At 32.5% G+C, this 26,168-nt stretch overlaps 1 protein-coding gene across 1 annotated transcript in view; it reads right to left on the bottom strand.

The window, feature by feature from the left end:
• Positions 1-2,724: 2,724 nt before the first annotated feature.
• Positions 2,725-26,168, bottom strand: part of SLCO6A1 (solute carrier organic anion transporter family member 6A1) — a 93,539-nt gene continuing 70,095 nt past the window's right edge. Inside the window, exons 9-13 of the mRNA XM_032845772.1 lie at positions 25,177-25,330; positions 18,912-19,099; positions 7,661-7,725; positions 4,642-4,779; positions 2,725-2,958 (exon numbers count right to left, since the gene is read on the bottom strand). Coding sequence (XP_032701663.1) covers positions 2,822-2,958; positions 4,642-4,779; positions 7,661-7,725; positions 18,912-19,099; positions 25,177-25,330 — 682 coding nt within the window. The 3' untranslated portion in view covers positions 2,725-2,821. The remainder of the gene's footprint in view (positions 2,959-4,641; positions 4,780-7,660; positions 7,726-18,911; positions 19,100-25,176; positions 25,331-26,168) is intronic.

The raw sequence follows: 26,168 nt of genomic DNA, 5'->3' as shown, positions 1-26,168 counted from the left end.
CCTGGGGCTCACCTTCTTCCACTGAGATAGATCTTGAGGACACCTATTCCCAACAGAAGTCAGTCTTATCAGAAATAAAAATATTTAGAAATATCTTTGCAGCTTCTTCACCAGCACTTGCAGCCTCACTGGATACGGTAACATTGTAAAAAGCATAATGATTCTCCATAGCATCAAACTAATCAAAACTGATTCCAGAGGAAGGTACTACTGTAGGATTTTTAGCCGTTTTTTTTCTTAAGATTTCATTTCTTGTTGAGGTCTTGTGTAACAGTAAGAAAGATTCCCCTGGTTGTTTCAAAAGCTGCTAACTTGGTGCTAACCAATGAAACTTCTGGGTTATACTTCTATCATTTTCCTCTTTAGCCATCTACTACACCCTAATTTGTGACAGAAACAAATGGTCTTTTGTATCAAAGCTATCATCAAATTTAAAGTCTTAACACTACTCCCCAAATTACTGTAATTTTGTTTTACATTTGATTTCTTTTTTTTGAAAACAGGACAGATCTATAGATAATATATACACATCCACACACACAGGCATCAAGCACCTTCAAAATGGATCTAAGTGTTATTGTTTTACCTTTATTTCCTGGTTGTATAAATTTCCAGATAATATCTTTAGACAGAAAAATATTAAGGAAATGAATAAACTAAAACTATTAAAACTTTAATTTTCCTAGAAAAACCTATGTTATACACTGATGTCTAAAATCCCATACACTTTTTTTTAATTATTTTTATTAACATATAATGTATTATTTGCCCCAGGGGTACAGGTCTGTGAATCATCAGGCTTACACATTTCACAGCACTCACCACAGCACATACCCTCCCCAATGTCCATAACCCAACCACCCTATCCCCACCCTCCTACCCCCCCCAAAAAAACCCTCAGTTTGTTTTGTGAGATTAAGAGTCTCTTATGGTTTGTCTCCTTCCAGATCCCATCTTGTTTCATTTGTTCCTTCCCTACTCCCCACAACTCCCCACCTTGCCTCTCAATTCCCATGCAGTTTAAAAACATGAGACATGTTTCATAAGAAGGTATTCTATTATGAAAATACAGATCACTATAGATACATTTCTACTACTTATGTAAACATCATGTGTGATTTTTCTTTTCTGAATATAGGGCACAGCAACAGACCTTGTAGAATCTTTAAAGGAGAAACTCCTGTTTCACACTCTGATCCACAGATATTCTCCAATCCTACTGGTCCAAAGAGAAGAGTGAGTCAAGCAGTCAAGTAGAATTTCACATAAAGTCTAGTATATAGGTTTTCATAAATGCATGTTGAAGTTAAGGAAGAATGATATATAATAAAATATGAATACTTACGCTTCACATTTCCTTCTGCCAGCCAATACCGTGAATAGGCCATTTGCAGTGATGTAGAAGGAGCTGGAAAGTATTATGCTAAGCTAAATAACTTAGAGAAAGACAAATACCAAATGATTTCACTCATATGTGGAATTCAAGATACCAAACAAATGAGCATGGGCGGGGGGGTGGGGGCAGAGAGGCAAACCAAGAAACAATCTTAACTATGGACAACAAACCGAAGGTTGCTGGGGGTGGGGGTGGTGGTGCAGGTGGGATGGTTTAAATAGGTGATGGGGATTAAGGAGGGCACTTGTGATGAGCGCTGGGTGTTGTATGTAAGTGAGAAATCACTAAATTCTACACCTGAAACCAATATTACACTGTATGTTAACTACCTGGAATTTAAATTAAAATTTGGAGAAAGGGAAACAAAGTAAAGAATAGGACAATGTCTACCCTTAAAACAGGGTCATTGGCTAATATGTATAATAAAGGAGAAATTTTGTCAGTTGTTTCTTCTTCCAACAAAACAATGGAAACAATGTAAAGAAGTTTTTGTTTTATAAAAATTTGATTTTTACTCCAATATTTAGAAGATTGCTATATAATTTGGATGGATGTACAATATACGAAGTAATTATAAGAAAAACTCTCTAGAGGAACATATTTAAGGTTAAGAAAAATTCCAAAAATGTTGACACATTTCCTACATTGAAATTTGAATATAATCTCACATGGAACAATTATAATTATCATACAATGAAATATAAAAGCACAAAAATGAAAACCAGTTCAGGTATCAGACAGTCATTATCAACAAAATTAAGGCCAAAGTAAAAATATATGATCATACTGAATTTTGTGTCTAATAAAATTAAAGGAACATAAAAATGTATATTGCAAATTAGCCAACTGACCACAGAGAGTTTTTGAAGAAAACTCTCTGTGGTGAAATAAAAGATAAATAAAATGACATTTTTTATAATGTTTAAAACAAGCTTCTTTTGGTTAAAAATCATGACATTAATTTAAATTTTTATTATATTAACTGGATTGACAAATCTAATGTTATTTTGAAAAATTATAGAAAAACAAAAATCCACAGCCCAAATGAAAAGTAATAAGAATAAACTATATGAAACCTAAGTAGTCCTACATCAACAAAGTCTAATAACTAATACATAAGGATATCACTGTAGTCAGAATTAACTTACATGTATTTTCCCACTTCTGCTTCATGTTCTTCTTTCAAAGTATTCTCTATTGAAAGCATTAAATGTGTATTTTACAGTATCTTTTAAAAATCTAAAACACAGAGACTATGTTATTATATTTGTACTCAAATTATAATAAAACTTAAGGGGTCACATGAATCACATTCATTTATTAAACATGTAACTATATTGTAATTATTTCGAATTTTATTAATATAGCATTACATTGATGGACTGACAGTGTATAATTCTTCCACATCGATGATCCAATTATAAATCACTTCTTTCCCTTTTTTTTTACTTTTAGACTCTTTACAGGTATATGCAGGCTGTCACCGTCTCTCTTTGATATATATTTATACAGGCAATATGCAATAGCAGTGAAGAAGATAGCGAATACTTTGCAAACAGAACCTAAATTTAAAAAAATACAAGCATCAGATGTATCAATCTACTTAGAGTGAAAATATTTGTGGAAAAAATGCCAAATACCAAAGAAAAAGCAAGTATATTTCATCTCCATAAAAGATCAATTTTCCAATTGTAAAATGTAATTAATGTCATAAACGCATGTCAAGTTATTTAAAGGAGACTTTTTTAATGTTTATAAAAACTTTTAGATTTCTTAAAGATACAGTCCTATCTTTTAATTATTTCATTTCCTCAAAATGGACTAGTTGACACTAAATTGCCACAAAAGCATATTCCTATTGTAGTTTCCCGTGTTTGTCCTTTGTGACTTAATTCCCTATTTCTTTATTATTATCACCTCCTGTTAATAGCTCCTTGGCAGGTTCTCTAGCAGTTCACCAGCTTTCTCAATTATGTGCTGTTTGAAAATAAATAAGTTTGCTACAGTTATATCTAAATAAAAATTAAAAGGCTCAGCAGTGTCTTAAGAGGACTTAATTATGAACAATGCCTAGTTTTGTACAATTATCTCTGATAAATTTTAACTACTTAAATGTCATTTTTTATCTTTTTTTAAAAGGTTTTTTATTTATTTGACAGATAGAGATCACAAGTAGACAGAGAAGCCTTGGTGGGGGGAGGGGGTGAGGAGGGGAGAAAACAGGCTCCCTGCTGAGCAGAGAGCCCGATGCGGGCTCCATCCCAGGACCTTGGGATCATGACCTGAGCTGAAGGCAGAGGCTTTAACCCACTGAGCCACCCAGGCTCCCCATTTTTTAATTTTTTAACTGTTTTTTAAAATTTTACTTAGTGCTTAATGTAGACTAAGCTTGCTGGATAACTGACTTTTGAATTACAAGGCACACTGTATACTTTATCACAGAGGTATCTGTTACTGTTAAATAGTAGAGTCTATTATTACGTGTTTCTTTGAGTTCATGAACCCACTCATTAAAATCACAAAACATATAAACACTTCTAAGTATTTATCACACCAACGACATCTATGCAACAAAATCACTGAATGTTAGCAGTGACCAAGATTTCAGAAATTATGTAGTCCAACATCCTCATTTTACAGATGAATAAATTGAGATCCAGGAAGAGTTAGTGAGCTTTCCAAAGTAATACAAGCATATCTGGACTTTCTCAACACTGGCCATAGCCCATACTACCATAGCATCCCAATTCTCCATATCTCTTATTTATTCAACAAATAACGAATGCTTGCTATGTGGATTGTTATGACACTGAGCAAAAGAAACAGTGAAACTTACATGTAATTAGTATAAAATATCTTGATGTTCTTTAAGAGTGTGAAAAATAATTTTTAATTATCAACCCTTTACTATGGAAATGGAAATGGTCACAAGGTCAATCAACTTGGTTGTATATGTATATGGACAAAATTGTTTCCTAAATTGAAATTTTGCTAATTACCACCCTTTATTCAGGAGTAACATAAAACTATTGTGTACAGTGGAGTGACTCAAATATTCACACAAATACTATAGAACTTTAGTTTCTAAAATATTATCTATATAAGACTTCTTATATATGTCTTCTTATTACATACTTACATCAAAGTAACCATTTGTTCAGTTTATTACTGTACATTACTATAAACAACTATACATTTTTAAAATAATTACACTTTCCTATATTTCTTCAATAGGTATTACTTACATATTCCTACCATAAGGTAGGCCATTTTTTTCTTATCATAGCTCCAACAATTTCCTTTCCTTTTACAGTGTTCAGTCTCCCGAAATAGACAAGAAGAGTCTCCTGCCAGTTTAAAAAGTATTGGTCCAGGTATCGTCGCTATGAAAAATGCAATAATTATAAATTCTCCTTGAAAATACCACAGGTAGGGATAAGAATGCTTTTATTCTAAAATTAAACATACATTTAGTCATCATCACATTTAAATATGGCATTTAAAACTAGCTAAGAGTTTACTTACAAATAGAATTACTAACAACTGGAAACAATGACTATATTATTAAAAAAATCCTTATCTCTGCAGGTATAAAAAATTAATATCTTTCATATTTTTAGAATGGTGTACATATGCAGTTGACATCTCAAAACTTCTAATTTTTCAATTAAAAATTTAGGAGAAAGTGTTTAAAAGGGATATTAAATACTATTTTTGTGAACTCAGTGTACCTCCAAATATTTCAAATTGTGAAATTTTCAGTGATAACTTGGTTTCATAATCCAATATACATCTGTTATCAAGATATTGACAGAAATAACTGAAAATGTAAATGCTTTGGTATGTTTGTAGTGCCCCCTAAATTCAGAGAACCTCTAGTCCAGAGGAACAGTTGTGTGCTGCCTGAGGTAAATCTCTATATACTCAGAGACAAATCTGCTCAGCAACAATTTCAGCTAAACTTGAATTAAAAGTCACTTTTAAAAGTCAGTGGGGAGCCAGGCTGGCTCAGTTGGTGAAGCATAAGACTTTTAACCTTGGGGTTATGAGTTCTAGCCCCAGTTTGATGTAGAGAGGACTTCAAAATAAAATCTTAGGGGGAAAAAAGCCACCCCAAAGATACTAGAAAAAGGATCTCAGAACTAACATGTCTTAACCATCTTCCTTCTTTCAGGGCCCTCATGCTTCATGACTCTTGATTCCTGCCAAAGATCACTATCCATCACCAATTTTCCCAATCTCATTGAGCGTTAACACTGTTTACAATTGCTCAAGATGAAAAGCTTAGGCCTCCTGTTCATTTTTTTCTACTTTTCATCATTATTTTTCCAACCCATGATAATAAATCTGTGTGACACTAACTCTAGACATATCTTGATTTCTAAGTCTCTTTTACAACCCCCAAAGACCAATTTAATATAATTCTGATGTGGACTTCAGCAGAAGCCTTTTTTTCCTCCACATTTATCTTCTGTAAGTATTTCTCCCTCAGAAGCAGAGTTATCTTTTAAATGTAAATCAGATAATCTCTGTCCTCTGCTTCAAACTCTCTGTTGGCAAAATCATTAGATATAGAGTCGGTCTGTATCTAAAATATCATATTCCACCCTCTTCCATCAAAAATGTATTAGTCTCCCTGGCTTCCTTTCTGATGCAGAAACTATTTATATACTTGGTGTTTCTCCTGTTCCTTCACCCATTAAAAAGTTGTCCTTGGGGTGGCAGGGTCATGGGGGGAAGGGAAGGAAAAATGAAACAAGATGAAACCAGAGAAGACAAACCCTAAGAGACTCTTAATCTCAGAAAACAAACTGAAGGTTGTTGGGGGGTCAAGGGGAGTCGGGGCAGGTGTAAGACATGATTCACAGACCTGTACCCCTGAAACAAATTATACATTACATGTTAATTAAAAAAAAAAAAAAGTTGACTTTGGGCACCTGGGTAACTCAGTCAGTTAAGGATAAGTGTCTGCCTTCATCTGCCTTCGGCTCAGGACAGAATCCCGCATTGGGCTCCCTGCTCATTGCGGAGCCTGCTTTTCCCTCTCCCTTTCTCCCTCTCCCTGACTCATGCTCTCTCTCTCTCTCTCTCTTAAACAAATACATAAAATCTTAAAAAAAAAAAAAAAAAAAAAAGCTGTCCTTATCTAATGGGTCATTATTCACACAAGAATATGCTCTAATTTTTCCTGATTAAAAAAGCAATTTTAACCTCACATACTGATCTAGTTATAAAACTATTTCTTTGATCTCCATCAAAACCATACTTTTTTTCTACATTTTTTTTTAAAGATTTTGTTCATTTATTTGACAGAGATCACAAGAAGGCAGAGAGGCAGGCAGAGAGAGAGGAAGGGAAGCAGGCTCCCTGCTGAGCAGAGAACCCAATGCCAGGCTCCATCCCAGGATCCTGATATCATGACCTCAGCCAAAGGCAGAGATTTAACACACTGAGCCACCCAGGCACCCTAATTTTTCTATATTCTTGACTTCATTTATCATATATCTTTCAGTCTTCAATCCAGTTCAATCTTTTCCTTGTCCTATTAATATTTTTTTCCTATTAATATTTTTAATCAACTTTGAACTGGGGGTGCTGATATAGTCATAAAGTAGATTTGGAAAGCTAGTTTTTGCTATTAAGAAAGCCTGAAGTACAAAGTGCTTTACCCTCAGCAAAACCAATTTTTTCTTTAGCTATAAATCCTTGAAGATTTAGAGTCAGAGTCAGAGTCTTTGGTCATGAAAATGTCAGAGTCAGAGTCTTTGGTCATGAAAATGTTTAAAAGTACTAGTTTAGATTACTGACTTTCCAAACATGCAAGCAATCCTGTGGTTATATGTTTGGTTTCAGCTTACCAAACCACTTTTAGGAGCTTGATGCGTATACCTCTAATCAAATAGATTGTTCTAATCAAATATAATATTAATACATATTTTATATGACAGGATGGGCTTTGCATTAGGTATTGTCTTTTTAACATAAATATCATCTCCTAAATTCTGCAAAGCAGCTCCCCCAGTCAGTTGTTTTGTGTCAGTTAACTATTATTATAAATAATAATAATAATATAATATAATAATATAATAATATAAATATAATAATATATTTGTAAATATTTGTAAAATATAATATAAATAATATAAATATAAATATAAATATTATAAATAAATAATAATAAATTTGAAATTCCAAATATACATGTAGACACACATAAAAAAAATTAACAATTCAGTGTAATAAAAGATTGCCAAAAGTCCATACCAAATATTCTCAAAATCACATAGGTCACACCCAAGGCCAAAGAACGTTGATTGTCTGATACAATCCTGCAAGCAAATAGTAATGATATTACTAAAACATCATTATTATTAGCTATAGAGAATGTTTGCTAGGTTCAAGATTATTTTTTTTTCCTGTGTGTCAGTTAAACTAAGAATCTTTAGCCAGTTGACAGAGTTCATTCAGGTGAATCAAAGAAGCACCACTCCTTCAATTTCTTCATATCCTGCCCCTTGCCCACTGATTCCAAAGCTTCTTGCTCTCCACAAGGAGGAAGAATTTGTGGACCAAACCTTCTGCCCCAGCCTCTTTTTCATTTGCTGAAAAAAACTTAGCACTAACTCTCACACTTACCTTTTTTCCATTTTGAGGGGCATACCCACTGTTTTCGATTTCTCCTTTTTGCCCCTGTGAGATCCACTCCCTACATTCCTCTTCCTTTATCTCTGTCTTGGAAGGCTGACCTAAATGTACTAAATAAGTAGGGTCTCTTGTTTTCTGTCTTCTAGTTAGCGTTTGCGAATTGGATGCTCTAGAGTGAGGAAGGAAAGTGAGGTCAAGGTGTTCCTGGCTAGGCTCTCTCTTGCAGAGATATAATAGGTTGACTTGGTCTCTAGGCAAAGCAGTCCCCTCTACAGGTCTTTCTTCTTCCTATCCCTGTTTTCCTCTAGCCAAGTGGTAACAGACCAGAGGTACTATACTATACCATGTGATTTCTTATACTCCACCCACATTTTAAATAGTCACTTTCTACAGCCTTGCTTAAATTGTCCTAATTGGAAGGTGCCTTTGTCTTCCTACTGGACCTCTGACTAGTACCCTCCCTATTCAAAAGCTAAAATAAACAAAAAATAACTTTCCCAAATATAAAAAAATGAACATTTTGTTTTAAAACATGCATAATGCCACATGCTAGTTTGGAAAATGAAAATACAATAAAAAAATCAACCTTTGAACATACTAGGGAGTAAAAAAAAATAAGAGCTACATTTTATTTTAAATAAACTCTATTCTTACCCTTTGTTTCCTTGCTCTAGAACTTGAACAATAAACTAGTAGGACCAGTATTTTCATCTAAACTGACTCAATTTACTAAAATGTAGCATATATACAATATTTTGTGGCTATTTTACTAAAAGTGAGGTAATTTTACCCATATCAACCTGGTGAAAATATACATCCTTTCCTTAGATGTTTACTATTAGGAAAATGAAAACAAATAAACCAATTCTCAAAAGAGAATGATATTTTAAAATAAAAAAATAACTTACACTTCTATAATGAGCAGATTCTTAAGGAGGAAAAAGAAAGTGTCACATTTTAGAACCACACTTTTTTATAGGTCTTGGTATAATGTGGAAATATGAATAATAACCCTAACTTTAATTGTGTGTTCTTCTTCATTTAGCATAGGTAGTTTTCTTACGTGGCTTATCGTTGCTTTCGGAAGCATAGATAGAGTTGACCAAAGCTCAAGTATAATCATTAAGATGTATTTATGTATCTTCAGTTTGATTAACCATCTTTCTGATATATATAAAACAAGATGAAAAGAGCAATGATCCCTAGGATTTTCCATAATCACTTAAATGAACAGCACAAAATGAATAATAGATATGTATTAAAAATATTTAATGGAAAATGAGTATCTTTTACCAATGAAGAGAATTTTTTTGTACATCATCTAATGAAGTAAGGCTAGGATAAAATGATTTCAGAATTTCATGGAATAAAGAAAACATTCATTAGTACTCTTCCAAAATGTAAAAAAGCAACTTCTATTATCTCTTATGACTTCTAAATTTATATTTTCACTCCGTATCTTTCTTAAAAGCCATCAGTTCTAGACTTAAGTTACTGTTTTGCACAAAAGCTGATCTTCCCCTAGTGTTGCCTATCACAAGAAGTGGAACTGTCATCCACCATCATGCAATGTCCAAGCCCAAAATGTGAAGAGGCATTCTTGATACCCCTTTTCCTCACTGACCAGACTCAATAACCAAATACTGTGATTTAAAAAAAAAATACAGCTTTTTCATATCTTTCTCTGATTAAAAAAAAAAATTATCTCTAAGACTACTGGCCTATGCCAAGGCTGTATCTTACCCCTTAAAAAAAAGAAATGACTTCTTAATGTATCTCCCAACAACCATCCTTATCCTTTCAGTCTACTTTACATGGAACAGCCAAAGTGATTTTTTTTTTAACTATGAAATTCTGATCATTTCACTGCCCCACTAGGATCTTTCAACAGCTTCTCCTTGTTCTTATGGTAACATCTAGAATTGCAGAAAACTTTACAAAAGTCAGCTTGATCACATCAGTCTCATTACATACCACCTCACACCACATTTTTGCCCTTATCACCCTCCCTGTTCATGACATTTGATGACACAACAATCTTATGAAGCTGCTTCCCCCACTTAGACTCTTTGCCTATGTTGCCACTGTGTGAAATACTCAGCCCCTAACATTTAAGGCTCAGCTTAAAGGTCAGTTCTTCCAGAACACCCTGTCTAATCCTTGGACTGAGTTAGATTGTCGTATAATTTTCTCATTTCATTTCCCTGCATTTTCTTTGCAATGTGTTTTAATATTCTAACTGCTTACTAGTAAAAACACACTTTTTAAATTTATTTTATTTTATTTTTTGCTGCTTTTTTTGCCACCCTCCAATGGCTACCAGTGCAGCAGGGAACTGGATATTTTTATCTCTCTTTTATTCTACATTTTTCTTTAAAGTTCTCATCTACCTTCTTGCTTGAATCTCTGGCAACTATCACAGCTGAGAAGACATAAACATTATTCTTTAAATGTGGGACGGAAGGGAAAGAAATGAAGAACTAATTTTTCTTTTAAGTTATTTTCTTGTTTTCCTTTATTTCAACTATTATTTATTTATTTGGTTAAACTTGTAAATCTGATTTTAATCCACTTACATTTTAAAATTTCTGATGTATTTTACCATTTTATTTTATATTATTTTATATTATTTTTATTAATAAGCATCTTCATGGAGAGATACAGATGAGTCATGGTAGTTTTCTGTTAGACTTCAGCCTCACACATCTCAGATTTTAACTAATTTCTCCAGAGAAAAAAATAATTCTGTCACTCTTAGTCCCGTGATCACCAAAAACTCTACCAGTTTGCTTGTCCCAGCAGTGACTCCCTACCTGGACCTAGTCCAGACTGTCAGCTGCTGGCCTTCATCAAGAATTGGCAAGAACCTCAGGGACAGCTTTAGATCTCCAGCTCACCTCTAAAAACTTCTGCTCTCTCTAGAATTTTAATCCCTCTAGTTCTCTGTCATTTTTTCTCCCTTTAAATACATAGTTTTTATCCTTTAACCCAGTTTTTTTAGTTGCCCTCTATAGGATGATTGGCCTGCTACAAAGTACTCCATGCTACCCCCTCTTCCTTGACTTTCATTATCATTTGTTTGTCAGAGATTTCACAATTTATGTCTTTGGTTCTGAATCTTACTGTATTTTTTTTAATTAAACTTTATTTGTTGCATTTGTGGTGTAATTACATGATTTGGAAAGCAAAACAATATGAAGAGAATATGCTGGAGAAACTTGCTTGCTTCTACCCCTGCCTTCATCTACGTCTATTTCTACCCCATTCCTTTGGGCTATCTTTAGGCTACCATTTTAATTTCTTTCTTGCTTATATCTAGTGTTCTTCATGAAAATACAAATAATTGTAAATGCATATCTCTGTATTTCTTTCTTCACAGAAGGTAGCATACTATATTCACTGTTCTGTACTTGATTTTTTTCATGTAACAATATATTCTTAAGATCTTTTCCTGCATAAAAATAGAGAGCTCCTCCCTATTCATTTTTTTAAATAAAGGTGAATTAAAGACATTTTTAAACAAACAAACAAAAAGAACAAGATTCATTTCCATCAGACCCACAGTAAAAGAATTCTTTTGAGGAAAGAAATGATCTCTGAAGAAAGAAAAAATGCAGGAAAATACAAAGAGATTCTGATAATATGATATTAAGTATATACATAAAATACATCCATTAGATTGTAAAATTTGTGTAGCACCAGAATATATGACAACAATAACAGAGGTTTGGAAGAAAGTTAATGGAGTTAAAGTACTCTTAGGTCCTTGAATTATCCAGAAAGTGGCAAAACTACTAATTTAATTTGACTCTAACAAACCATATATACTCTTATGATGTCTTGACTACTATAAGAAGAATAATACATAATTAGCAAAATAATAAAAGGAAAATAATGAAAGCTAAAAATAATGCAAAAGAAGTAAAGAACTAAAAGAATGAGTAGAAAATATAGTAAAGCAAATACTAAAATGAGACAAATATCCAAACATATCACCAATTATTCTTAATTTAATAGTCTACATAGTCTAGTTTAAAAACTAAGTTATTAGACTGGATTTTTTTAAAGGCAACTACAGACTGCTTAGTAGATACCTTAAATATGTATAATCAGAGAATTATTGAAAGTAATAGAATGGAAAAATGTATATTATGCTAATAGAAATATAGTAGATAAAACAATATTAAATTGAGAAAAAGTAATTCTAAAAAAAGAAGTTATTAGAGATAAAAAAGAATATTAGAATATTTCTAAAGGATCTAAAGGGTCAATAAAACAAGTTGTAGCAATTCAATTTTTTTCAACTAATATAGCCTCAAAATATATACAGCAAAAATGATGCAATAATGGACAAATGCACCATAATAAAAAAAAAGGTCTTAAATAATGTGTAAGTCCAAAGAAGTTTTCAAGAAAGAAAACATAAAATTATGTTTCCTAAACACAGTGGGCTCCATTTAAAAATAAATAGAATACTAATTATGTTTATATTATATACAAATATAAGATATACAAGAAAAATTCAAATGTTTAGAAATTAAACTATACATTTCTAAATAAGATATGGCTTAAATAAAAAATTACATTGAAAGGCATATTTAAATTGAAAGAATGCAAAAAATACATATTAAGACTTTTGGGATACAGCTATATTCACATTTGGACAGAAAAAGAATATATATCAATATACAGAAGGTATATGTGAATAAAATAAAAATATAATAAGCATAAAAGTGAAATGATGAAAAGTAAAAATTAAAAGCAAAAAGATTAGCTTCTTTCTCCTTCTCTCTCTCTCTCTCTCTCTCTCACACACACACACAGGCATTCCATTTTTAACTTGAAACCCCACAATGAAATTTCCCTGCCCAGGTGACAACACAAGTGATTTCTTCCAAAGATTTAACAACAACAACAACAAATTTAACCACAACTTCATAAAATAGCCCAGATACCAAAAAAATGAGGAAATATTTCCCAACTCATTTCATGAGACCAGAACATTAAGGTCAAAACCTGACAAACGTATTAATAAGAAGGAAAAATTATAAGGTAACCTTAGTCATGAAGAAAGATGCAAAAATACTAAATAAAATATTAGCAAAATGAGACAAGCAACTGACCAAGTCCAATTTATTCCTAGAATAAAGTAGAAATATGATATTGTGATCATCTCAACATATGCATCAAATGTATTTCAAAATTTATTCATTAAAAAAGACAGAAAAAAAGTCTTAGTTAATGAGAAATGAAAGAAAATTGGCTTATTCTGATAGACAGTTATCAATACCACACCTAATGGTAAAATTTATAGCAAATTTCATATCTCAAAAGTCATCATCATGACTGAAATATCAAAAGTCATCATGATGCACATAAAAAACAAAGACAGTAACTATCACTACATCTATTCAACACTGTATAGGATAGCTTAATCTGGCAAGAAAAAAAGGTATAAGGGTTGAAAAGAATAAAAATCACTATTTGCAGATCAGCATTATATACATAGAAAATCTCAAGTTAAATTACCAACCAACCAATAGAAATTAATATAAGCATAGTCAATGTAAGATCAAAGCACAAGAGTGAATTGCATTCTTCATACCAACAACAAACAACTATCCTATGCTATACTAGGTATGAAAACATTAATTACCTAGGAATGAATCCTGAAAAATTATTGGAAGAAATAAATGAGGATTTAAATAAGAGAAGGAATTATGCCTCATAAAACTCAGTGTGGTAAGTATAGCAATTCTCTCAAATAGTTTTAAAGGTATTCTGTTTAAAATCTCATCATGTTGGCATGCCTGGGTGGCTCAGTTGGTTAAGCATCCAATTCTTGGCTTTGGCTCAGGTTATGTTCTCATGGGTCATGAGATCGATCACCACATCAGGCTCCCTGCTCTGCAGGGAGTCTGCTTGAAGATTCTCTTTCTCTCTCTGCCCCTTCCTCCTGCGCACTCTCTCTCTCTATCAAATAAAATGTTTTTTTTTTTTTTAAATCTCATCATGTTATTATTGACTAGTTGGATTTCAATCACCTCAAAGTACAAGAATGGCCAAGAAAGTCTCGAAGATGGACTTACAACAACAACTGATACAAATATTCACAATAACTATACAACAATTAAGACAGTGGAATACTGGTGCAACGATGCATAAATAAACTAATGGAACAGAAATAGATACAGAAACAGAGCCACATATATAGCATCTCTTGTACACTGCTACAGGGTAAGTATAGCCTTTTAGTAAAGGGTGGAGAGTCTCTTAGTATGCATAAAATTAAAAAATGAAACTAGATTTCTATATTATATTTTAAAAATTTCCAGCTGAATTATTTCATAACTTTTATTAAAATAATGTAGTAAATGTTCTCATGATTCTGCTTAGGGAAATATTTCTTAAATACTACATTAAAATCAAAAATTTATTTCCCTCAAAAAATGACATTATTACAGCCAAAAAGGCATGGCATTGAATTGGAAAAAAATATTTGTTATGAATATATGACAAGTAATTTCCGACCTGGGGTATATAAAAAATATAGAAAGAAATCCTACAAATCAATAATAAACAGACAACCCAGTGTAAAAAAAGAAAAAGGAACCAAACAGATACTTGAAAAAATTGCACTTTCATATGGCTAAGAAGTACAAGAAAATGTGTTCAATCATATCAGTCCTTTAAATAAGAAATTTAAAATCGCATTGAAATATTAACACATACCCATCAAAATTGCTCAAGTTAAAAAAAAAATAGACTGCTAGAAGAATGAATTTGTGCAAATACTTTTAAAATTAAAAGGCTTAACATACATAAACCCTATAACCCAGCAATTCTGTTCTTTTAATATGTATTCAATAAAATGTATTCATATCTTTCCCAAAAACAAAGTACAAAAATGTTCGTGGAAACAGCAATCCTAACAGACCTAAACTGAAAACATTAACCATAGAAAAATGGACAAATTTTAGTATATTCATACAATGGGCTACTATAAACCAGGCTATACAATATGGTAACCATTAACTATTTATGCCTACTTGAATTTTAGTCAGCTAAAACTAAATAAAAATTAAAGTCCAGTGTCTCATTCAACTTAATTGTGCTTCAAATGTCAACATACACATGTGGATAGAGACCACTATTTTGGACTGCAGATATATAAAACATTTCATTATTTTAGAATATACAGTTGGACAGCAATACTATAGGGCAATGAAGATAATTTCTTTCACATGCAACAATATTGACTCTTAGAAATATACTGTTGAGTAACACAATATAGACACAAATGACTATGTGTCTCCTATACACATAAAATACAAACAGAGCAAATTAACCTATTCAGCATAGAAGTCAGGATAATGGTAACCTTAAGGAATGAAAGAATTGGTGACAAGAAAGAAGTTATTCCTGGAAGGATTTTTGGAATATTTATAATTATTGATTTCCTGAACTGGATTGTGGTTGCACTGGTGTCTTCACTTTGTAAAAATGCACCAGACTGTATACAAGTGATACATGCACTCTTCTTAATATATACTATGTTTCAGTAAAATGTCTATAAAGTTGATTTCCCTTGACTCCTCATTTATTATCTATTAGGCATCCAACAAGCTTGTCCTTCTTTTGATCTGTTTTCTTCACCCATTTTTGTTATATAATTTCTACTTATCAAATCATATTACATTGCATTCTGTTTTGTAACCCTTATGCTCAGCTTAGTATTTGTCTTAGTTCTAGCATAAATTAATTATATTTAGAAGATATATTAGTTAAATATAAGCAGTTAAACCTGTTAGTTTAATATAGCTAATGCTCTGCAATGGACCTTTTATCAAAGTTTCCCAATCATGTCTTGGCTAGTTATAACTTGTCTTGCTGTCAATTCTTAAGAAATATCTCATAACAACATTTCCTGGGTTCTGCCACATCAAAACTATTTATAATCGTAAGGAAGTTTGTTGATGATACAATAATTAACTCATATTTTCTTTCCTCAGCAATCTTTTAAGTGTCTCTCTAGTTTTGTAGAGGTGAATGTTGCTGTCGAGAAATCCAGTGCAAAACTTTTTTGCTTTCCTCTTTTTTTAGATGGGAAAAGAACTATTTCTTCATCTCTAAATACATTTTTACTATTATATATCTCAGCATTGACTGTTTTGAGTCAGTTTCCTTAGAAACTTGATGTGCCATTTAATATGTAAATATTTTATATTTCAGTATACATTCATTATTTATTATTATTGCTTACTCTTTCAGTATTTATTAAATATCATTTCAGTAAAGTTTAACCTGAGATTTATTGTTGGATTGTTTGGTTTTCTTCATTGGGAACTTCAATTATGTGTATGTTGGATCTTCTTTTCCTATCTTCTATTTTTGTCCCTTTTTTTCTAATACTTGTTACTTATTTTTATTCTATATTCTCCATTTCTCCCTCCCGCTTTCCCTCCCTCTTTCTCAACCACGGTTGGTTTCTATGTTGTTTTTACTTCCCTGTGTGCTTTGTAATTTTGTTCACATTTCTGAATTGTTTCCTTTCGATTTCTTTCCTGAGTTTTGTTAGTTTGCATTCCATAACCACTTTTATCTAGCTATTTTCTCATTTTGTGGCCATATTTTTTTAAATTATTTTTAGCTTAAACTTACATATAGCTACATTTATATTTTTATCTGATTCACAGTAACAGTATTCTATTGAGTTTTCATTGTGTGTAGTAATGTTTAACAACTTTCATTTCTTTTACTATGGTTATTTTGTATGAAGGCGGAAACCTTTCCTTTTCTACTTGAATAAGTGGAAACCAGGCTATACAATATGATAAGATGAACTTTCTTAAATTAGAGACAGGTTATGATAATGGAACATAAAGCAGGGCTTCCAAGCTTCAAAACTAAAGTTATCTCCTCTGTTGACATGGGGAGGACTTAACTATGATTCCTATGTATGGCTCTACCTCCTGTGCCTCTCCAATTCTGGTCTACCTCAAAAGAACTTCTACTGCAAGCCATGGGCTTCTGAGATCTCTTCATATTTCTTGTTTTCTAATGTTATGCATTCAATTATAGAAGGTACATTTTGCTGGCACTTTTTGAAATCTGCTATGTCTGGAGCTCCTGGGCATTTTCCAGGCCTTTTCTTTCATTCTTTCCAGAGAGCGTCTACCTTGACTTATCTACTTAGGGTGTGCTCCCAAAACTTCCATTATAAGGTGGGGCCTTCTCCTTCTGAGCAGAAATATATGCTGGAGAGATACAGGAGATCTGTCAATCCTGAGATCCTCTTCATATTTCATATTTCATTTCTTTCCATAATTCATGTTAATATGGTAAGGAAACCCTTCCATGATCAGACCCTTATAGAATACAAATCTCCCTGTCTCATTTACCATCATGCTACTCCAGTCATAACAAACTCCTTGCCAAGATATTTCACACATTTTTGCCTCTACTTTCACTGTTCAGTTTTCCTGTTAAGAAATTTCCCTTAATCTATTTGCATTATAACAAAGCACTTATCTTCATAACTCAGTTCATGCACCATACCTTCTATAAGCACTTCCCAATCATCCTAGATAAGAATGACCATTTCTTCCACATTTTCCGGTGTCAATCTCTCCAAACTTCCATCAAGGCACCTTTAATTAGTCACTATACTTACGTGTTTTTTCTCCTCCTATACTCTAAGCAACTTGAAGGCAAGGCATATATCTTACTGACCCCTGAAATTTAGTCCAACACAGATGAATGGATAAAAAAGCTGCTTTACTGTAGCTGTATGTCCAACTTTTGTCTCCCATCTAAATTGCAAGTTAATTGAAAGCAGAAACCACATGTCCCCAAGTTCTCAGAATCGTTTTTGCATACATTTATTTATGTTTTCTAGTCTGTTTTCCCAGGAGACAAACTGATCCTCATGACTTAAAGTTTTATGCTAGTCTCTTGAAAAAAATAATTGAAAATAATAAGTGACTATTTTTCTAATATGATGAAAAGAAATACTAAATGTATTTCACATATTCAGAAAGTACAAATAGGGACGCCTGGGTGGCTCAGTGTGTTAAGCCTCTGCCTTCAGCTCGGGTCATGATCTCAGGGTCCTGGGATCGAGCCCCGCATAGGACTCTCTGCTAGGCAGGGAGCCTGCTTCCTCCTCTCTCTGCATATGCCTCTCTGCCTACTTGTGATCTCTCTGCCAAATAAATAAATTTTAAAAATCTTTTAAAAAAAAGTAGAAATAAGAGCAAATGTTGCTTTAATTTAGAAAAACTTGTGTACTGGTTTTCCAAAATTTTTTAAGTTGTCATGTTCCTTTGCTAATGACACTGATGTTTTTTCATAATCAAATTGGTTAATATAGAAACAAATATTTAATAAATACCTGTAACTAATGAATCAACATTAAAATCACATTTGTGTTATTATTAAGAATTTTCTATTTATGAATTTTCTATTTATGATTTTTCCAGGTGTATTGAATCAAGTTAATCAAGTAGTTTTAAAGATAAGCTAAATGTGTTATTTATATGCTTTATGTAAATGAATTAGATAAAATAAAAAATTAGAACATATACATGAATTTTGACAATATAACAATTTTCCTATATAAGAAGTTACCACATTGTAAGTTAAATTTAATTGAACCTAAATGTGATAGTTACAAACTTTAAGCAAATAAAATTAGTTCAAACAGAGAAATAAGCAAATATATGAATTTCAATAATATAGCAATTTCCTTTCTTACAGTTGGTACCTCAAAACAGAAGAGTAAATCATTTATAGCAATATTCTAAAATTTTCCTAAAATTGGCTTTCTCGTGCATTAAATGAACAATGATTTTGAATAATATATACATACCGGAGGATGGTCAGGGTGCATGGTGTATTAGATAAAACAGAAAATAAAATCGTAGAGAAGATAAAAGCAATGAACAAAGGCAATTTATAGCACTTTGTATTGCATGCCCCAGGTCTAGCATCAATAAAATCACCTTGCTCATCCGAGGTTGTTAATCCTTCTTGAATGCAAGAACAATTGTAGTATGCCTAGGAAAATGAAAATAAGAAAGGATCTTTTAGAAATATAGTCATAAAGCAATACTCCTGTTATTGCAAAATGAAATAAAATCAACAACTGCAGGGACACTAGCTAGTTTTATGAGTCAATATTCGTACATTAACTCTGCCATTCATTATTAGAAATGAAATGTTAATGATAAGCCCTAGGTATTTTATGTAACAAAATGTGTGTGCATGTGTGTGTAACTAGAGTTTTTTTTTGATAAATTCTATTAAGCTAAAAAATTTCACCAAAGGTATTTACATTCAATTGCACAAATAATTCTTGGAGAGTTGTATAAAATGAGGACAATTAAGATAATGAATAAAGTGGATTTTTAGCTGGGACTTGAAAAATGGACAGTTACCCAACTGTAAAGGTTTTGGAACCGTGAGAAAAAGATAAGACTTTTGTATGTAATGATGAGGGCTGTTATGTATTAGGCAAAGTAGTAGGCACAATGTCTAAGGTCCACAATACTTTAAGGGCCCAATCAGACGTTTGAGTTTTAGTGTCTCCTAAAATTAAAGGAAAAATGAATATAATAATAAAAATGAATAAATAAATGAATCCAGCTGGGATCACACTTGTCCCCATTCCATGAAATTTTACACTATTTTTTTTTTTAAGTGAGGGAAGGGGCTTACAAAGGCAAAAGAGTCTAGAGTTGATTAAAGTTACAATGTAGCCCCGAATGACAATTTGGGGTTGTTGTTGTAGGGTTGATAAATCAAAGAAAATAAATAGGTAATATTTTCTAAGAAGAACTAAACAGAGCTTGGTGATACAGAGACTAGTTAGCAACTTACTAGTCTACTGAAAATATTCTAACTTTAAAAAAATAACAATAAATTCACCAGAAATATGGAACTAGGTTACCAGTTAAAGAATAAGAGGAAAAAAGATGACTTGAATTTGAGTGATTCATAAAACTGTGATTCAAAATCATGTCGGATTCTTTGGGGCAGTTGTTATGTGATTGCTAGATCTGTTAGATAACAACTGGAAATATCCAAATATTCAAATTGTAATTAATTTATTCCACCATATTCTTTTTAGTGCCTATGTGCCAAACACCATTCTAGGTGCTGGGAAAACACAGTAAACAATACAAAAGAAATCCCTGCCATCACGTAGATAACTTGGATAAGGCAGGTAATTTAAAAAAAAAACCACTTTATAATGAAACACACAGTGACAAAAACTTTGGAGGAAAAAATAAAGCAAGAAAAAAATATAGAGATTATAGAAGTGAATTTAGCATGATTAGGGAATGTCTCAGTGATGCAGTGATATTTGAGCAGGGATTTGAAGAAGATAAGGAAGTGAGCCTTGTGGTTGTCTGAAAAAAAGTATATTCCAGGTTAAAAAAAAATTTTTTTTTTTTTACTTATTTATTTGAGAGAGAGAAAAAGAGTGTTTCCAAGTGGTGGGGAGGGTAGAGAAGGAGGGAGAGAACCTCAGACTCCCCACTGAGTGAGAAGCTTGACATGGGTCTGATCTCACAACCCTGAGATCATGACTTGAGCTGATTTTCTACTAGAACTTTTTATTATCTTAACCCAGTCAGAAGCCAAGGACGCTCTCATGCTATAGTTCATTCTCTCCTTGAACAATGAGGAATATAGAGAAAAATGAAAAGTGGACCTGAAATTTAGACAAAAGATAAATGCATAATAAATGGTTGCAGACAATAGAACCTAGGCTGACAAAGGGCAAAATGAAAATACAAAGAAGGTTTAGTGAGCAAACGGTAGAACCACAAGATATTTGGACCTGGAAGGGTTGAAGGACCATGGAGTCATATTCAAAGCAATATAATCAAAATGCCAAAAGTTACATTAAAATAAAATAGTAAAATATATTCAATTCAAATAATAAAAAAAGAAGAAGGTAGATCCAAATCCACTATATCAATAATTGCAAAAAATTCCAGTAGAGGAAAACTTCAATTAAAAGAGATTTAGCAGATGGGCTCCCGCATGGCTCAGTTGGTTAAGCGTCCAATTCTGATTTCAGTTCAGGTCATGCATGATCTCAGGGGGGTGAGATCAGACTTATGTCAGGCTCCTCACTTGGTGGGGAGTCTTGAGAGTCTCTCCCTCCCTCTCGGCCCCTCCCCCCACTTGCACACACTCTTTTTCTCTATCTCAAATAAATAAGTAAATCTTAAAAAAAAATAGATTAGCAGAATTGAAGAAAAAGCAAAACCATATTACATGCTGACTATAAGAAACACTTTAAATGTAGACACAAATAGTTGGGACATAAAATGATGAAATAAGATATACATGGAAATAGTCAGCAAGAGAAAGCTAAAGTGACTGTTTAAAATATAGATGTTAATGGGCACCTGGGTGGCTGAACTGGTTAGGTATCTGCCTTTGGCTCAGGTCATGATCCCAGGGTCCTGGGATTGAGACCCCATTGGGCTCCCTGCTCCATGAGAAGCCCGCTTCTCCTGCTGCCCCTGTTTCTCTGTCTCTCATGAATAAATAAATAAATAATTTTTAAAAAATTTTAAAAATAAAATATAGATGTAGAGACAAAGACAATTACTAGGGATGGAAAAAGACACTTAATAAAGATGAAAGTAACTCAGTAATGAGATGTAACAATTATCAATGTGTATACATATAAGAGTCTAAAAATACATGAAGCTAAAACAGAGAAATAGACAATTTGTAAAATTTTATTGGGAGATAAAATAATTGGCTTATCATTAAGAGAAGAACAAATACAAGTAAGACTCATGTATGATCCACATAACGCACCTAACAGTAAGAAAGTTAAAATAGCAATGATTAATAATTTCCAGGAGAGAGAGGGGGAAATGGATAAAATATTTAAATGATGTGGAATTTCACCAGGGTTTTGCATCCTACAAAAACATAAATGTTAGAACTGAAAAACATGGTGAGTAAACACAGCGGAAAGCCTATTTGTAATGGGTGTGAGGTAGAATTCTAAGATGCCACCTAAGATTCTCACCCCCATTGCATAAGCCTGCATGATTCTGAGGCCTATGAATTGCTGAAATTTTCTCCCCTTAGTAAATTACGTTATGTGATATAGATGACTATAAAAGAGAGAGGATAAACCTCACCTAACTAGGTGAGCCTTGAAAAGTACTGGGATTTTTCAGAAATTAGAGATTCAAAGCATGTGACGTAGGAGTGACCATCTGTTCCAGCCTTGAAGACAAAGGGAATCATGCAGTGAAGAATGGGGGTAGCCTATAAGAGCTAAAATTGGTCTTCAGTTGACAGCTAGCAAGGAAACAAAGATCTCATTCTTTACATCTCAAAACAACAGAATGGCCAATAACCTGAATGAACTTGGAAGCAGAATCTTCCCCAGAGCCTCCAGAAAGGAGTACAGCCCAGCCAACACCCAGATTTCAGTCTGTGACACTCAACAAAGTACCCGGTCATGGCGTCTGGACATATGACCTTAGAACTGTGAAATAAACAGAATTATTTAAAGACGCTAAGCCTGTGGTAATTTGTCAGGTAGCAATAGTAAATTAACTTATGGTTCCCCACTGCCCACAAAAAAGAGAAGAGAGTAAGGGAGAAACAACAGCTGAGAATTTTCAAACAGAACCACATAAATCAACTGACCAAAGATGCTCTGTGAAAACCAAGCAAAGTAAGTGTAATGAAACTCCAGTCTAGGACTATCAAAGTAAAACTGCTGAGAACCAAAAACAAAAAGAAAATCTTAATAGCCACCAAGCAGTAAGAGATATACGACAATCAAATGGCATCTTTTAAATTCCAGGGTTGCAAGATTGGGGGCGGGCAGATCACTGCCAATATAGAATTCCAGACCCAGTGAAACAGTTTTTGTTTTTTGTTTTGTTTTGTTTTGTTTTTCAGAAATGAAGGTGAAATATGGTTCTTTGGGAAGAAAGAAAGTAATCTCATATGAAAACATGGAAATGCAAGGAAATGGGTAAATATAAGTGTATACTGACTTTACAGAACAGTAATGATAGTTCATATCATTTAAAATACATGAAGAAATACAGTAGATGATAAAAATAAAACTAAGGTGGAAAATGAGTAAATGAAATTAAAATATCTAAGGATGTGCCAATGGAAGGAGATTTTAAAGCCTGACTTCTTATAATTCTTAATGTTTTGGGCGAGATTAATACCCCCTTCATAGATAATTAGAATGACGCTCCTGTTATAATAGAGCAATCTTTGGGAAAAGCAGCATGATCCTGATATTTAAAATGTAAGCTATATCAGCTGAAAAAAAAACCTAGTCTGAGTGACAAGAGCATGAAATAAAGCCCAAGATTTCTTTAGTTATCTATATTAAGGAAATTTGAAGATCTTTGGTAGCACAGATAGGGAAAAATGCAAATGGATGTCAATGATACAAAACTGCCCAGGAATATTAGCAGTACGAAGAACAGATACCTATTTTCAGTTTTAGTAAGGCTCTAATTTTCTAAAGAAAATTAGAAATCTTTAAAGTATTTTCTACCACTCAATATTTTTTCATAAGTGTATTTGAAGAATATCCAATTCTAATTCACTTTTACTCTGATGTTTTAAATATAAACATTTAATCAGAATTATTTCAGAGCAAAAAAAATTTTTTTAACTAGGAGCACAACATAAGGCTTGAACTCACTAGGAGCGCAACGTAAGGCTTGAACCCTGAGGGGGAGACCTGAGTTTGAGATTAAGACCTACACAGTTAACCGACTGAGTCACTCAGGTGCCTCTTAATCAGAATTATTTCAAAGTTGACATACTTTGACTGAAAAAATATTTTCAATGGCGGGAATTCCATTAACATCATTTATATACAAAATTACTTTTTATATATACTATTTCTTTTATTTAATTGTCATTTAATAAAATTTAATAAAATTAAATTATTTAATGAAATTATTAAATATTTGCTTAAGAAAATTATTTATAATTTATAATATTTATATTGGTATCAATTATTTCCCATTTGAAATTAAAGCATATTTTATCTATTCATCAGTTCTATCCATATCAAATTGCATTAATCATTAATCATCTATTAATCATTCTATCCATATCAAATTATATTAATCAAATTCTATTAATAGCTTTGGCTATTTTCCACTTCCCTTCAGAGCCATTAATTCTATCAAGTCTGATTCTGGATAATTTCTAACAGCTTTAATATTTGTCAAAAATATTTTATTCTTCTTGCAATTTTACTCAGTATCAAATGTTACCACACAGATTGAGTGACAATTTTGTGGATTACTTCTATCATTGCTACTCATTGAGTTAATTACTCCTTAGACAAATGCAAGAAGATTATAAAGACTTTTATGAAAAAGAAAAAAATCCCTAAGGATTCCCTAAAAGAGAATCCCCCAAGAAAGGAAAGAAGGAAATCTATGGTGGATGGCTCTTTTAGCTCTTGAATATCACATGGGATCAAAACACAGAGGTCAAACAATTAGGCTTTATACTGTAGTGAAAACAGGAGCATTTAAAAAGGTCATTTATTTTTTTCAAACTGAAATGGAGGAGAGGAAGTTGGAAGGAATATAAAGTAAGATTCTCCTTAAGTTAATAAGTTGCTGAAGAGAGGTAATGGACATATAGGAGTTCAGTATGCTTTCCTATATTCTATTACACTTAACGTTTTCCATAGTAATATATTTTAAAGACTTAAAGTATCATTTAAAACATATACTGTAACATTTAAGAAGAGATATTTTTAAAGTGTATGTAACCTTTTTTATATTGATATTCATTAAAAACAATTGAAGATATAGTATTAAGTCATACACTGGTGAAAACCTGACTATGAGGAACCAGAGTTGGTCAGGTATGCTAATATGCTATTTTTAAAAAAGTGACCTGTATATAACGGGAAAAAACATATTTTTATGGAGGTGTATAAATAACAAAAGACATTATTTAAAAAAAAAAGACACTATTGCTTGCTATGGGGGTAGCATGATGCCCATTCGTCCTGATAAATAAAGATCTCTCTTGCTCTCTCCCCCTCACAAAGACCAGCCAGAGGGAGAAGCATAATAAAAAATAATTACCTTGCTATCATTTAATGTTTTAAATAGTGTACAGCCTGCAAAGCAAGGAGAAAAATATCCAATATTATCTCTTCCACAGATAGCAGAATAAAATGAAGATGAGCATCTACAGTGAGAATTACAAGGAGCTGTCAGGTTTCCCAACTGTCCTGTTCTGTAAAAAAAGAGATTTAATGTAATTATACCACAGTATTATACTTATTAATGTAGATATCAGGATATCAATGAAATCCATAAACATATTATTATTTAAATTAATTTATTTTTATCAGGTTTATTGACGCATACTCAATATATACAATAAAGTTTACAACCTGAACTTTTTTAATATATGTATACACTTGTGAAATCATCACCACAATCATGTTAACAATCATCACCTCCAAAATTTCATTGTGCCCCTTTGTAAATACCTCTGTCCCCTGGCATCTGCTGATGTATTTTCTGCTGTTATTCATTAATTTGAATTTTATAGCATTTTATGAAATGGAATCATACAGTATGTACACTGTCTTTGTCTGCCTTCTTTCATGCAGTTATTCTTTATATGGTCTTTGTATAATGATATGTCTCCTGGGTAACTACTAAGGAGTAGGATCATACAGTAGGTGTTCATGTAACTTTTTGAGAAACCGTCACTTTTCCAATTTGGTTGTGCTCTTTTATATTTTCATCAGCAGTGTATAAGAGTTTTAGCTGTTTTCTACATTCCTCACCAACACTTAGTATAATTAGTCTTTTTTTTTAAGATTTTTTTTAATGTATTCATTTGAAAGAGAGAGAGAGAGAGATTGAGAGAACAAGTGGGGTGACAGGCAGAAGGAACCTTCTGAGCAGGGAGCCCAATGTGCGGCTCGATCAAGACCTGAGCCGAAGGCAGATGCCTAACCAACTGAGCCACCTGGGTGCCCCCAGTCTTTTTAATTTTAGACATTCTAACAAAAATATAGTAGATTCATATTGTGGTTTTTAATATTCCTTTCCCTGATGGC

Source organism: Lontra canadensis, unplaced genomic scaffold (genome assembly GCF_010015895.1).
Source record: "Lontra canadensis isolate GAN:19392208 unplaced genomic scaffold, GSC_riverotter_1.0 scaffold4, whole genome shotgun sequence".
In the NCBI taxonomy this organism is placed as follows: Eukaryota; Metazoa; Chordata; class Mammalia; order Carnivora; family Mustelidae; genus Lontra; species Lontra canadensis.
Note: the sequence above shows the minus strand (reverse complement) of the source record. Positions and strands in the feature narration are given on the sequence as shown.